The sequence below is a fragment of the Cynocephalus volans genome, chromosome 4, assembly GCF_027409185.1.
Source record: "Cynocephalus volans isolate mCynVol1 chromosome 4, mCynVol1.pri, whole genome shotgun sequence".
NCBI classification, from domain to species: Eukaryota; Metazoa; Chordata; class Mammalia; order Dermoptera; family Cynocephalidae; genus Cynocephalus; species Cynocephalus volans.
This window is the reverse complement of record NC_084463.1, coordinates 42,088,117-42,101,007: the sequence shown is the minus strand read 5'-3', so window position 1 is coordinate 42,101,007 and position 12,891 is coordinate 42,088,117. Positions and strand designations below refer to the sequence as shown.

General features: G+C 42.8%; 1 protein-coding gene across 1 annotated transcript; it reads left to right on the top strand.

Moving 5' to 3' along the window:
• The first annotated feature begins 906 nt into the window (after positions 1-906).
• LOC134376053 (zinc finger protein 883-like) lies at positions 907-12,134 on the top strand. Its single transcript, XM_063094740.1, is given in 5 exon segments — positions 907-1,045; positions 1,285-1,374; positions 3,717-5,390; positions 5,455-5,578; positions 12,053-12,134. Coding segments are annotated over 5 exon segments (2,109 nt in total).
• The last annotated feature ends 757 nt before the right edge of the window (positions 12,135-12,891 follow it).

Sequence of the window (12,891 nt, the reverse complement as noted above, 5' to 3'; positions counted from 1 at the left end):
TTCTTTCCTTTTTTTCCTCTTTGCTATGCTTACTGCTGTGTGTCCTAATGACAGGTGATCATCTATTACTCTGTTTTCTTCCCCTCTGATTCTCCCATAAGCACCTTAACCATTCCCTTCTAGTGGATGAATGTCAAGTGCAAATCTGATTATGTCATTTACCTGTCCTTACAGGACCTTATTATTTACAACTCGTGGTTCGAAAAGTGGCAATATTCACCCCAGGGTGGACACAAGCAATTTTTTTGCACACAGAAAGGAAATTTGGAAATGTTTGGTACATGCTTTTAATTTAAAAGTAATTTAAAATCAACAATGAGTGCATAAGGTTTTTGATATTTGATTTTGGTCAAATTGTTTTTATCCCATCCACTAGACATAGTACTGTTTGTAGTTCCCTTAATAGAGTGTGAGTTGTTTGTGCCCTTTTGACTGGACTTTTGCTGTTTACACATATACTTTACATGGAAAGGCTAAGCATCTTTGGCATTTCAGTGGAGTTGAAACTGAACACAAAATAGAAGTATATTTTCTCATTCTTTCTTACGCCAGTCTATATTGAACTTGGTTCTAAATTAGTTCAACTCACCCTTTATTTTCAGGTAAGTATTTATACTTATGTCTTCATACTATATCATAGATCCCTTGGAGGAGTAGAATTTTATTCATCCTTTTATCTGTAGCAAGAATGATGGTCTAAATCTGTAAAGTGGCTTCATAGTAGTATTTTTTTGTAATTAATAATTTATTACATTTGCAGAATCTTCCTGTTGTGATTTTTCTTTCTTCTACCGTATGGAATACTGTACCTGTTGTAAGATACATATGTACATGCACCCACAGAATTATTAACTTCCAGATTTCCATTTTGTGAACCAAGTCTGGTGACTTGAATTGAGGAGAAATATGCTGTTACAGGGGTTAGTGTCTTTTGATGATGTTGCTGTGGACTTCACATGGGAGGAGTGGCAGGACCTTGATGATGGCCAGAGGACTTTGTACAGGAATGTGATGCTGGAGACTTACAGCAATCTGGTGTCATTGGGTGAGTGAAACTCCTCAGTGTCAGGGGCAGTACTTTCTTCTCGTATGGTACATAAAGGAACCACTTATAAGATTTAATGCTATTTAGGTAGGATTTTATTCCATAGAGAATGCATCATCCCTCTCCAAAGAAACATTGAAATTGGCCCTGTCATTTTATAGCATCTTAAGACGAGCTCTTGTCATCCTTTCAAGAACCTGAAAACAATTTTGCAAAGTCCCTGTTATTATCCATTAAAGGGTACTGCATTACCAAACCTGCAGTGATCTTCAAGTTGGAGCAAGAAGCAGAACAATGGATAATAGACTCCCAAAATCAGAGTCTACAAGGTCAGTATGTCCTGGGCACTGAGGCTGGAAAGCATAAGTTCCAGCAGATTTTGGTCATGTTCGGCTGTTTTTACCAATATATTTGCTAGATTTCAGACCAGAGAACTGCTGGCCTACTTAGAAACTCATGCATTATATAATCTTGAAAGAGGGCTCTAACACTTATACACCCACATTTTATTTTAATGAGTACTTCATATACTTCCACAAATCTAATCTCTACCTTTCTTGTTTTAGAACATTTTATTTACTGTAAACTTTGTCAGTATTCTTGGTAGCTCTCTTTCAGTCCATTATCATGTACATCTTCTTCCAGAATGTTTTACTCCATGTTTTTCTGCTTGTAACTTTATACCTGAAAATGGGTAATTTATAAGGAAACAAAATTTATTTTTTATAGTTCTGAAGGCAGACAAGTCCAAGGTTGAGGCATCACATCTGGTGGGGTCTTCTCATTTGTGGAGACTCTCAGCAGAGTCCACAGTTGGTGCAGTGTATCACAAGGTGAGAGTGGCAAAAGTGTGCCCATATGCTGTTTAAAGCCACCAATCTACCCCCGATAACACATTAACTCACTATTTCATGAACAGATCAATCCATTCATAAAGGCATGGCCTTCACTATCTAATAACTTCCTCAAAGCCTTACACTTCAAATACCATAGTTAGATTTTCCACACTCTTCATACTGTTAATATGATGATCAAGCTTCAATATGAGTTTGGGGGAACATTTAAATTATAGCACAAACATTTATTTATACACATATTTTTTCACTACATCATAATTAAGTGGGTTTTAAGCACTGTTTATTTTATATATAGTTGTACTTAAAACAGTAATAATCTAAATAATGTCTCTTTCATAGGGTTCACATTCTGGTGAGAAACAAGATAATGTACATTAAATATTTGTATTAGAATCATTAGGAATATGTAACCACAGTGAGAGAGACAGAAAATTGGGTAGTGAGAATTTAAGAAGGATATCCAGATTAGGCATTTCTAGGAAGATTATTGTTTACTTTGGCATGATGTAAATTCAACTTAACTCTTTTCCAGATTTGACATATTATACTTGCATAAGTATAAAATTGAGAGTTTAGAGAGGACATCACTATTGGAGCTACAAATTTGAAAATTGGTCGCTTACAACTGATTTTTAATGTCATAAATATAGAGGAGGTTACCTAGGGTGTTGATAAGAAAATGAGCAAAGAGGTTGAGAAGTGAGCATTGTGTACCATGAATCAGAAAGTATGAATCTGTTAAGGACACAGCACAGGCACCTGGAAAGGAGCTACTGGACTCGGAAGGAGAATCAGGAGATTTTGGGTCCCAACATCAAGTGAACCAAGAGTTTTATGTTGAAGGGCTCAGATTTTTTTGTGGAATACAGGAACTTGAATTTAGCATGTTCCCCTTCTCTTTGTGAATATTATCCTAAACCAACAAAGAGAACAAGGAATGTACACAAGGCTTTATTTTTTATGAAAATAGGACACAACTGAAACTTCATTGCAAAAATTAAAAGACTTCAGAGGCAGCAAATTATAAAGCAGAGGTGTGTGCACCAGAAAATAGAGGTAGAATGCCAGTTAAACTAAGAAGGAGCTAAATAGAAAAGGAAATATTGTGGGTACATCCTGGGTTGATAACCAAATGTCTTAAACTTGCAGAAAAGGGGTGCACAGTGTGGTAAAATGGAGCTTTTTGAGAAGCAGAGGCAGTGATGTTAAATGAGAAATTTGTAGTAAGATGTTTTTATCTACTGTGTGGAAAAGGAAATGTTTTATCTGAAAAATTTCCAGATGTCTATAGGCTTTTTGTAGGGAAGAACGAAAACTAAACGAACAATAGGGGCAAAATTCTGAACCTAAGCCAAATTTCTGTTTAAAAGAAAGAAAATTGGTATCCTGCTGAACCTGAAACTACCTGATCCAATAAAGTATTGCCATACTGAAATCAGAATAAGAAGGGAAAAAAGCACTATGTGATTCCCACTGTTATTATAAGAATAAAATAGAGAAATAAAATAGGGTAAACAAATGTCAGATGATAAGCCCTTGTTTAAAATTATGACCAAGCTTCGGTGAACGTTTTACCAAGAATTTTCTTATGAATGAAAAATAAAGAAAATTGAACATTAGAAAATATGTTAATACAATTTATTACATGATGGTAGTATGTAGGAAACATGTATACTTATAAATCCAATTTCCATTATTCATTTTTGTACAATCCTATGCCATGAGAATATGAAAAAACTTCTTCACCTTTACATGCTCATTTTAGCAATACTTATGTGTGTCTTATGGATATGGTATTTTTTTTCTTATTTTAGATGTTCAGATAGTCGAAGCTCTAATTACAAATAGCCAAGAACATTATGATACACATTTGCAGGATGGTGGAATTACCAACAGCAATACATCAACTGAGGAGAGAGTTGAAATAGAACACGCATTTCATTTGAGCTCAAACCGTATTTCAAATTCAATTTTAAATAGTGAAAAGTATTTAGGAGTGAGGTGCAAAGAGTTCAGTGTATGTCGGAATGCACTTCCTCCTAGAGAGGCTGATTGGATGCATGCTGGAGAGAAATCTGATGAGGGTAATATAACTGGGAAATTGTGGAGACATTGTGAGCATCTTAATCAGTATTCCAAGATTCATACTCAGCAGCTGGCTTTTGAATATAGTGGACAATGGAAATCCTTCAACACAGAGCCAATATTATTGGAACAGAAGAAAGTATATATGGGAGAGACATCCTGTAAATTGGATTATGGGAAAGTCTTTTATAAGTCAGCTGTTCTTGCCAAAGAGACAATTCCAGTATCAGAGAAAGCTTTTCAATTTGACATATTTTGGAGAAAGTTCTGTGAAAATTATGAACTCACTGAACAGCAGAAAGTACACACAGAAGAGAAACCCTATAAATATAGTGAATGTGATAAATCATTCATGAAGAAATTACCCCTTACAATCCATAAGAGAACACATACAGGGGAGAAGCTATATGTGTCTAATGAATGTGGGAAAACTTTTCACAAGTCCTCAAACCTCAGCAAGCATCAGAGAATTCACATATGTGAGAGACCATATGAACATAGCGAATGTCAAAATACCTTTCCTGAGAAGTCAAACCTCAACAAGCATAAGAGAATTCACACAGGGGAGAAACCATATGAATGTAAAAAATGTAAGAAAGCTTTCAACCATAACTCAAACCTCAGGGTACATCACAGATCTCACACAGGTGAGAAACCATATGAATGTAAAGAATGTAGAAAAACTTTCTACCGTAAGTCACACCTCAATGAACATCAGAGAACTCACACAGGTGAGAAACCATATGAATGTAAAGAATGTGGAAAAACTTTCTACTGTAAATCAAACCTCAGTGTACATAAGAGAATTCACACAGATGAGAAACCATATGAATGTAAGCAATGTAAGAAAGCTTTCAACCGTAAGTCACACCTCAGTGTACATCAGAGAACTCACACAGGTGAGAAACCATATGAATGTAATGAATGTGGAAAAACTTTCTACTGTAAATCAAACCTCAGTGTACATAAGAGAATTCACACAGGTGAGAAACCATATGAATGTAAGAAATGTAAGAAAGCTTTCAACTGTAAGTCACACCTCAATGTACATCAGAGAACTCACACAGGGGAGAAACCATATGAATGTAAAGAATGTAGAAAAACTTTCTACTGTAAATCACACCTCAATGAACATCAGAGAACTCACACAGGTGAGAAACCATATGAATGTAAAGAATGTGGAAAAACTTTCTACTGTAAATCAAACCTCAGTGTACATCAGAGACTTCACACAGGTGAGAAACCATATGAATGTAGTGAATGTGGAAAAACCTTTCACAGGAAGTCACACCTCAGCAGGCATCAGAGAATTCACACAGGTGGGAAACCATATGAATGTAGTTAATGTGGAAAAACCTTTCACAGGAAGTCACTCCTCAGTGGGCATCAGAGAATTCACACAGGTGAGAAACCATATAAATGTAGTGCATGTGGAAAAACCTCTCACAGGAAGTCAAACCTCAGCAGGCATCAGAATTCACAGAAGTGAGAAACCGTATGAATGTAGTGAATGTGGAAAAACCTTTCATGAGAAGTCAAATCTCACCAAGCATCAGAGAACTCACACAGATGAGAAACCATATGTGTGTGTGTGCTGCCTAATAAACGAGATCTCTCCGGTGGATCGTCAACTGGTGTCGACTCGTCCTTTCATTTGGTGCCGAAACCTGGGACGGAGTTTCTCTCAAGCAGCGACACTTTTCGGATCGCAGCGGCAACACCTTCTGAGTCACCCGTCAGGGCTCCCTCAAGCTGTAACACTTTTCAAATCGCAGTGGCTGCACTTTTCGAGTTGCCCCTCGAGAACTCCATCCTGCCAGGATTGGCCTCCCTTCCACTGCTCACCATTGATGGTCCACCCTCGTCCATTCTTTTAGGCGCTGGCTCCTTCCACTCACCACCGGCTCATCATTAGGTAAGCCCCCTTTCCTAAAGGGCACCAGCCCTTTTTCAGGCTACCACAGGGAGTCTAGCCGTGATCGACCAGTAGCCCCTAACGCCCGTATCCCACCCCACCACGGTCTTCATGACCACCATAAATTCCCAGACTATAATAGGTTCCAAAGCCCCGGTAAACTTTTACTTTCATTTTTGAAGGTTAAAAGCCCCATTCTGTTCTCTCCTTCTCTCTTTCACCCTCTTGTCCACCACTCTCTTCTCTCCACTTCCTGGGTCTGGGACCCGACCAGAAAATCCTGGCAGTAGGTTCCTTCAGGCATGGGGCTTTTGCCCTAGAGAAGTGGAGGTCTGAGTGACGACCCACACCTCCCTTCTCTCCTCCTGGTTCGTACCTGAACTTGCTGGGACTGATGTGACCTTCTGGGGATGCCCTCTAGGATCCCGCCTTTCCCAACCAGACGAAGGGTCTGTCCTATCACTAAATCTCTGTCCAATTTCTTTCTAAACTCCCATTAAGAGACCAGAATGGGTGCTTCCTCCTCCTCCCTAGGGGACTCTCCACTTCAATGCCTTCTGAAAAACCTCACCAACCTTTCCCTCAGGCCGGATATTGAGCCCAAACTCCTCACCAAATTCTTTACACAAGATTGGCTTTATTATCCTTTAGATAATCAAAACACATGGCCCCCTGAGGGCACACTAGATCCTAACATTCTACGAGACCTCTTTAACTACTGCCAGTGCCTAGAAAAATGGAAGATCCCCTACATCGAGGCTTTTCGCCTCTTGGCTCAGAACCCCGCCCTCTGCTCCTCCTGTGCTCCCTCTCAAGTCCTTTTAGCCTGTAAACCATCTTCACAGTCACCCCTCGATCCTTGCACCTTCGACCCTGCTGATGAACCCCCACCCTACCAAACTCCTCCCCCACTGCCTCCGGCGTCTGCTCCTCCTCCCTTGTCATCCGCGTCACCATCTGCACCTCCTGCGCCATCCACTCCCCCATCTTTACCCTCACCTACTCCTGACCCACTAAGCCCCCCTTTCACCCGTTCCCGAGGACCTCCTCCCACCCTTTTAACAATCGCCCCACTACATGAGGTAGCTGGGGCTGAAGGAGTAGTTAGGGTCCATGTTCCCTTTTCCCTAGCTGACCTTACAGAATCAGAAAAAAGACTAGGCTCTTTCTCTACCGACTCTACCACCTCCAATGGATCCTGCAGGCCTACAGCTTCACACATCATGACATGTTCATGCTCTTAGCCAATACCCTCCTCCCCAAGGAACGCCGCAGGGTCTGGGATACAGCCCAAACCCATGCCACTGACACCCATCGCACTATTCCGAATCACCCGCCAGGCCCCCAAGAAGTCCCAGAACAGGAACCTAATTGGGATTATAACACAGCCCAGGGAATCCAGGCTCAAGACCGTTTTGCCTCTTGCTTAATAATTGGCCTCAAAAAATCGGCTCACTAGGTCGTCAATTTCCAAAAAGTTCAAGAAATTGTCAAAAAAAAGTTGGAAACTCCCTCCGAGTTCCTCAATAGATTAACTCAGGCCTTTTAACAATACACTAACTTAGACCCCAACTCAGAAAATGGCCGGCATGTCCTTATGACCTATTTCCTGGCCCAATCCTACCCCAACATTAAAACTAAACTTAAAAAATTAGAGCAGGGTCCTGCAACCCCTCAGACCAAAATCCTATCAGTGGCCTTCAAGGTTTTTCATAATCGGGCAGAGGAAAAAGAACATCGAAAACAAAAGGCCAACCACGCCAACTTCCAGATGTTGGCCCAGCTTATCAAACCCCCTGGGCGCCCTCCCACAGCCTCCACCTGGAGCCAGCTTTAAATGTGGGAGGGAAGGACATTGGGCCAAGGCTTGCCCCACCCCCAGGCCACCCAGCACTCCTTGTCCAAAATGCAAAGGAAGGGACATTGGGGATCTGATTGCCCCCTCGCCCGAAGTGGTGAGGGACCAACTGCCCCACAGTCCCCCAAACCGTGGACTCCACCTATGGTGGGCCTCGCTGAGGAGGACCGACGGAGCCTTGGGCCCTTCCCGACCATCTCTATAACAAAGCAAGAGCCCAGGGTATCCATGGTTGTGGACGGCCACCCAATATCTTTCCTCCTGGACACTGGAGCCACCTTTTTGGTCTTAAGGGAATATAAAGACCCCACCACCTCCAGCAGCTCTCCTATAGTCGGGGTAGGAGGTAAACAAATCTTTCCCCCAAAAAACCCCTCTTTTAACCTGCTGCCTTCAAGGCACTCAGTCCTTTTTCTCCCATTCCTTTCTAGTCATGCCACAATGCCCCGTCCCCATGTTGGGTCAGGACATTCTATCACGGCTTCAAGTCTCCATTACTTTGCCCCTGTCCTCTTCCTCTTCCCCCGTTTCCTTCCTCCTAGCGCTAGTTCAAGCCCAAGGTCCTACCAATTCCACCCCTCCAAAGAAGTCCTTACCCATTCTAACGCACCCTGTTAACCCCACAGTTTGGGACACTGCCAGCCCCGCTCTGGCCCAGTGTTCCCCTATACACATAAAACTAAAAGACCCCTCCAAATATATTTGTCAGGCTCAGTATCCATTAACCACAACAGCCCTCCTCGTGTTAAGCCCCATCATTCAGGACCTATTAAAAAAGGGGTATCTCTGTCCCACTCGCTCCCCTTTCAATACTCCCATACTCACTGTAAAAAAACCTAATGATGCCTTTCATCTCTATAATATGAGTAAGGGACCTCCTCACCTCAGCGCCCTTTTCTCAAGCTTCAATAGGCCCTTCTAACAGCCCCTGCACTTCATCACCCTGATCTAACTAAACCCTTTTTCCTCTATGTTCATGAAAATACGGGACAAGCTCTGGACATTCTAGGACAGAATTACGGCCCCTCCTTTGCCCCCATAGCATACCTATCAAAACAATTGGACCCCATTGTACAAGGCTGGGCACCCTGTTTAAGAGCCCTGGCAGTGGGGCAGTTACTGCATAAGGAGGTATCCAAATTAACATTTGGGGCACCTCTCACCATTCTCTCACCACATCACTTAAAGACCTCCTTACCTATAAAGCTCTCCAATCCCTCCCACCTTCCAGAATCCTAACCCTCCTATCCTCGTTTCTGGAAAATCCTGCCCTATCCTTCAATACCTGCCCACCCCTAAACCTGGCTACCCTACTGATACACTGACTCCAAATATGTCTTTCATATACTTCTCTCTCATGCCACCATATGGAAAGAACACAGTCTGCTTAACACCAGGGGTAACACAGTCACCAACTCAGCTTTAATCTCCACATTAATCACGGCATCCCATTTACCTTGTGAATTAGGAGTCATTCATTGCAGATCCCACCAGAGGGACGATTCCCCAATCACTCGTGGGAATTGTAAGGCTGACCTCGCTGCACGCACTGCGGCACGGCACCCACAGACACAAAACCAACTTCCCATTCTTCCATACAGCTCCCAAGGTCCACAGACACTCTCTCAGCTTCAACCACCTAATGATGCTCTTTTGCTTGCTCCATGTCCTGTTTCACTCTAGTCCCCAAGCTTTATCCCAGTTGTTACAAGCCTTCTTCTCAGTCACCCCATCTGACAAAGCCCTCTTACAAAAAATTTCCTCCTCATGCACAATCTCCATACCCTTCCCACCAGGCCAGAGGCCTCACACCCGTGGCCGACTGGCAAGTCGATTTTACACACATGCTTTCCATCCACCGCCTCAAATACCTCTTGGTGTTTGTTGATACCTTTTCAGGGTGGGTAGAGGCATTCCCATCATCCAATAAAAAGGCCTCCACCATAGCCCAGACTCTCCTTTCCCAAATCATCCCACGATTTGGGATGCCCACTTCCATTCAATCTGACAATGGATCTGAATTTACCGCCCAGGTAATACAGAAACTCTCCCAGTCACTCTCTCTCCCCTGGCACTTACATTGCCCTTACCGACCTCAGGCATCCGGAAAGGTAGAGAGAACCAACAGAACCTTAAAGGACATACTAACTAAATTGTCTCTGGAATTAAACCTTGATTGGGTCTGTCTTCTACCTCTCGCTCTACTCAAGACCAGGGCTCTCCCAAAGAGGCCCTCCAATCTTTCCCCTTTTGAAGTCATGTATGGTAGGCCCCTCCTACCCCCGGGGATCACAGCGACTTAAGGACCCATACCACCCGCCATGGCCTTACCCTTGCTCTCCCACCTTCGCACCGAGCTATGGAAGTACCAGGACTGGCTACTTCCAGATCCGTCACTTTCCAAAAATAACCTTTCACTCAGCCCAGGCCAATTAGTATTCTACACTTCCCCAGAACCTAAAACCCCCCTAACCCCTAAGTGGGAAGGCCCATGTCCTGTCATCCTTTGCACTCCAACTGCTGCTAAACTTGTCCTGCCAGGTAATCATGTTACTCCATGGATTCATATGTCCAGGCTGAAGCCTTACACTCAGGATCCACCCTCAGCCACCGAGAACTCCAGTAACAAGCTGCAAGGAAACTTAACACACCATTCCTTTAAGTGTATCCCTCATCCTACCAACCCTCTCAAATTCCGCCTATCCCAGACCTCAGCCCTACCCCCAATTCCAGAGACATGAACCTTCTCCTTGGCCTTCTCCTGTTCCTTTCACTTCACCCAGGGAGCCTTCAGACCCCTTCCTATATATGGCTCAAGCACACCTCACTGGCTCTCTCTCCCGGAAATTGTTTTCTCTCATGCGACCGCTCCTGGCGGCCGTCCACTTAAATGCTTCCCTTCCTCTCAATGTTACCTCCTCCCCACCATCAGAACCCCTTAACCTTCTGGACGTCCCTCTCTGGGAGCCCGACAACAAACACAGTAACACTTTGTTGCCCCGTCACTGTTTTATCGGAACCTCTTCCTCCCTAACTTTTCCTCCATCTTATTGTAATCTTAACACAACCATTCATACCCACACCGTTGCCCCACCAGGCTCTTTCTTCTGGTGCAATGGAACCCTCTCTACCTCTATCCTGCCTAATCTTACTGCCCCATGCCTTCTTGTCACCATCGTCCCTCAACTCACTCTGTACACCAGTTCAGAACTGTTCTAAACTTGAAGGGGCTCTGACCTCCACTGCTGAATCTCATTCCTCTCTACAGAGAAAAATTACCTCTTTAGCTCAGGTCACCCTCCAAAACCGTAGAGCACTAGACCTCCTCACTGCAGAAAAAGGAGGTACTTGCATCTTCCTTGGGGAAGAATGCTGTTATTATATCAATGAATCCAGTCTAGTAGAAACAAACATCTTCAAACTCACCAACTTAGCTTCCAGCCTATGAACCACATCCAGTTCTAACCCCTTTTCTTCTTTTATCTTAAACCCTATCCTAACTTGCATTTGGCACATTTTGGGACCTCTAATCATTATCCTCATAACCTGCCTTTTCTTGCCCTTCATCATTAGGTTTCTTCAAACCCAAGTGGGAAAAATCTCTAATCAGGACTTTAACCAGCTTTTCCTTAGAAACTACCAGCTTCTAGGTACTGATGAACCCCCGCCTCATCTCGTGAGCACCTCAGCCAATGCTGAAGAGACACCACCTTACAGAGGAAATGCATTCCTACACGCACTTGCCACCGACACCTGGCTGCCCCCTCCAGACTCCAGCTAAGAACAATGGAACCGGTGCATATTTGACTTGTGGCTTCAAGGAAAGTTTATGGACTTTTCTGCTTTTGAAATTACTTGTTTCTCCACCATCCTTTGGGGTTTCATAATGGGTATTTATGTACCTTCCTCCCTTTGCCCCCCCCACAACTCCCCAGTTCAGCAGGAAGTAGCTCGATGACTTCAACGTCCCCTTTCCTAAAACAAGAAAAAGGGAGGAATGTAAGAACCCAAATGCCCCAAGGGATCACACCCTGATCACATAAGTCCTTCTCAGCCACACCCCATCATGGCGCTGGTTGCCCTTCTCTTCCGTACTCTCCTTCCTGCCGGCACGAATTGCACACCAGTCAGCTCACCCCAAGCCCCATGTGGTATGCTAAGTAGGGATTGTATTTTAAGCCAATCAGCCTTCCCTAAAAGCCCTATATATATGTGTGTGTGCCACCTAATAAACGAGCTCTCTCCGGTGGATCGTCAACTGGTGTCGACTCGTCCTTTCAATATGAATGTAGTCAATGTGGGAAAACCTTTCACAGGAAGTCAAACCTCACCAGACATCAGAGAATTCACACAGGTAAGAAACCATATGAATGAAAAGAATGTTCAAAACTTTACTAAAGTAAATCAGACTTCAATGTACATCACAGTACTCACACAGGTGAGACACCATATGAATATAAAGAATGTACAAAATCTTTCTACCGTAACTTGGATCTCAATAAACATAAGAAAAGTCACACATAGCATAGTCCCTATGAATACAATGAGTGTGAAAAAACCTTCAAATGTAAGTCAGTCTTAAGCATGCATCAGAGATTCACACAGATGAGAAGCCCTATGTATATAATGAATGTGGAAAAACTTTTCACCAGAAGTCAAACCTCAGCAAGCATTGGAGAATTTACACATGTGAGAATCCAGATGAATGTAAAGAATATAGGAAGCCTTTCTACAGTAAAGCAGACCTCAGTGTCCATCAAAGAACTCACACAGTTGTGAAACCATATGAATGTAATGAACGTATGAAATCTTTCTACCAGAAATCAAACCTTACAAGTCATGAGCACACTTCAAGATGTATCAGAGAACTCATGTAAAAGAGAAAATCTGTCAATGTACAGCTGTCCATTCATATCCACAGGGGAATGGTTTCAAAACTTACCATAGATACTAAAATCTGTGAATGGTCAAGTCTTATATGAAGTGGTGACCTATTGTGTAGCATTCTGCTGCACAATTTTACATCATGTTTAGATTACTTATATTACTGAATACGTTAAAAACGATATAAGGACTTTGTAGTTTTTTTGGTATATTTTGTATTGCCATAGTTTCTCTTTTTAAAATATTT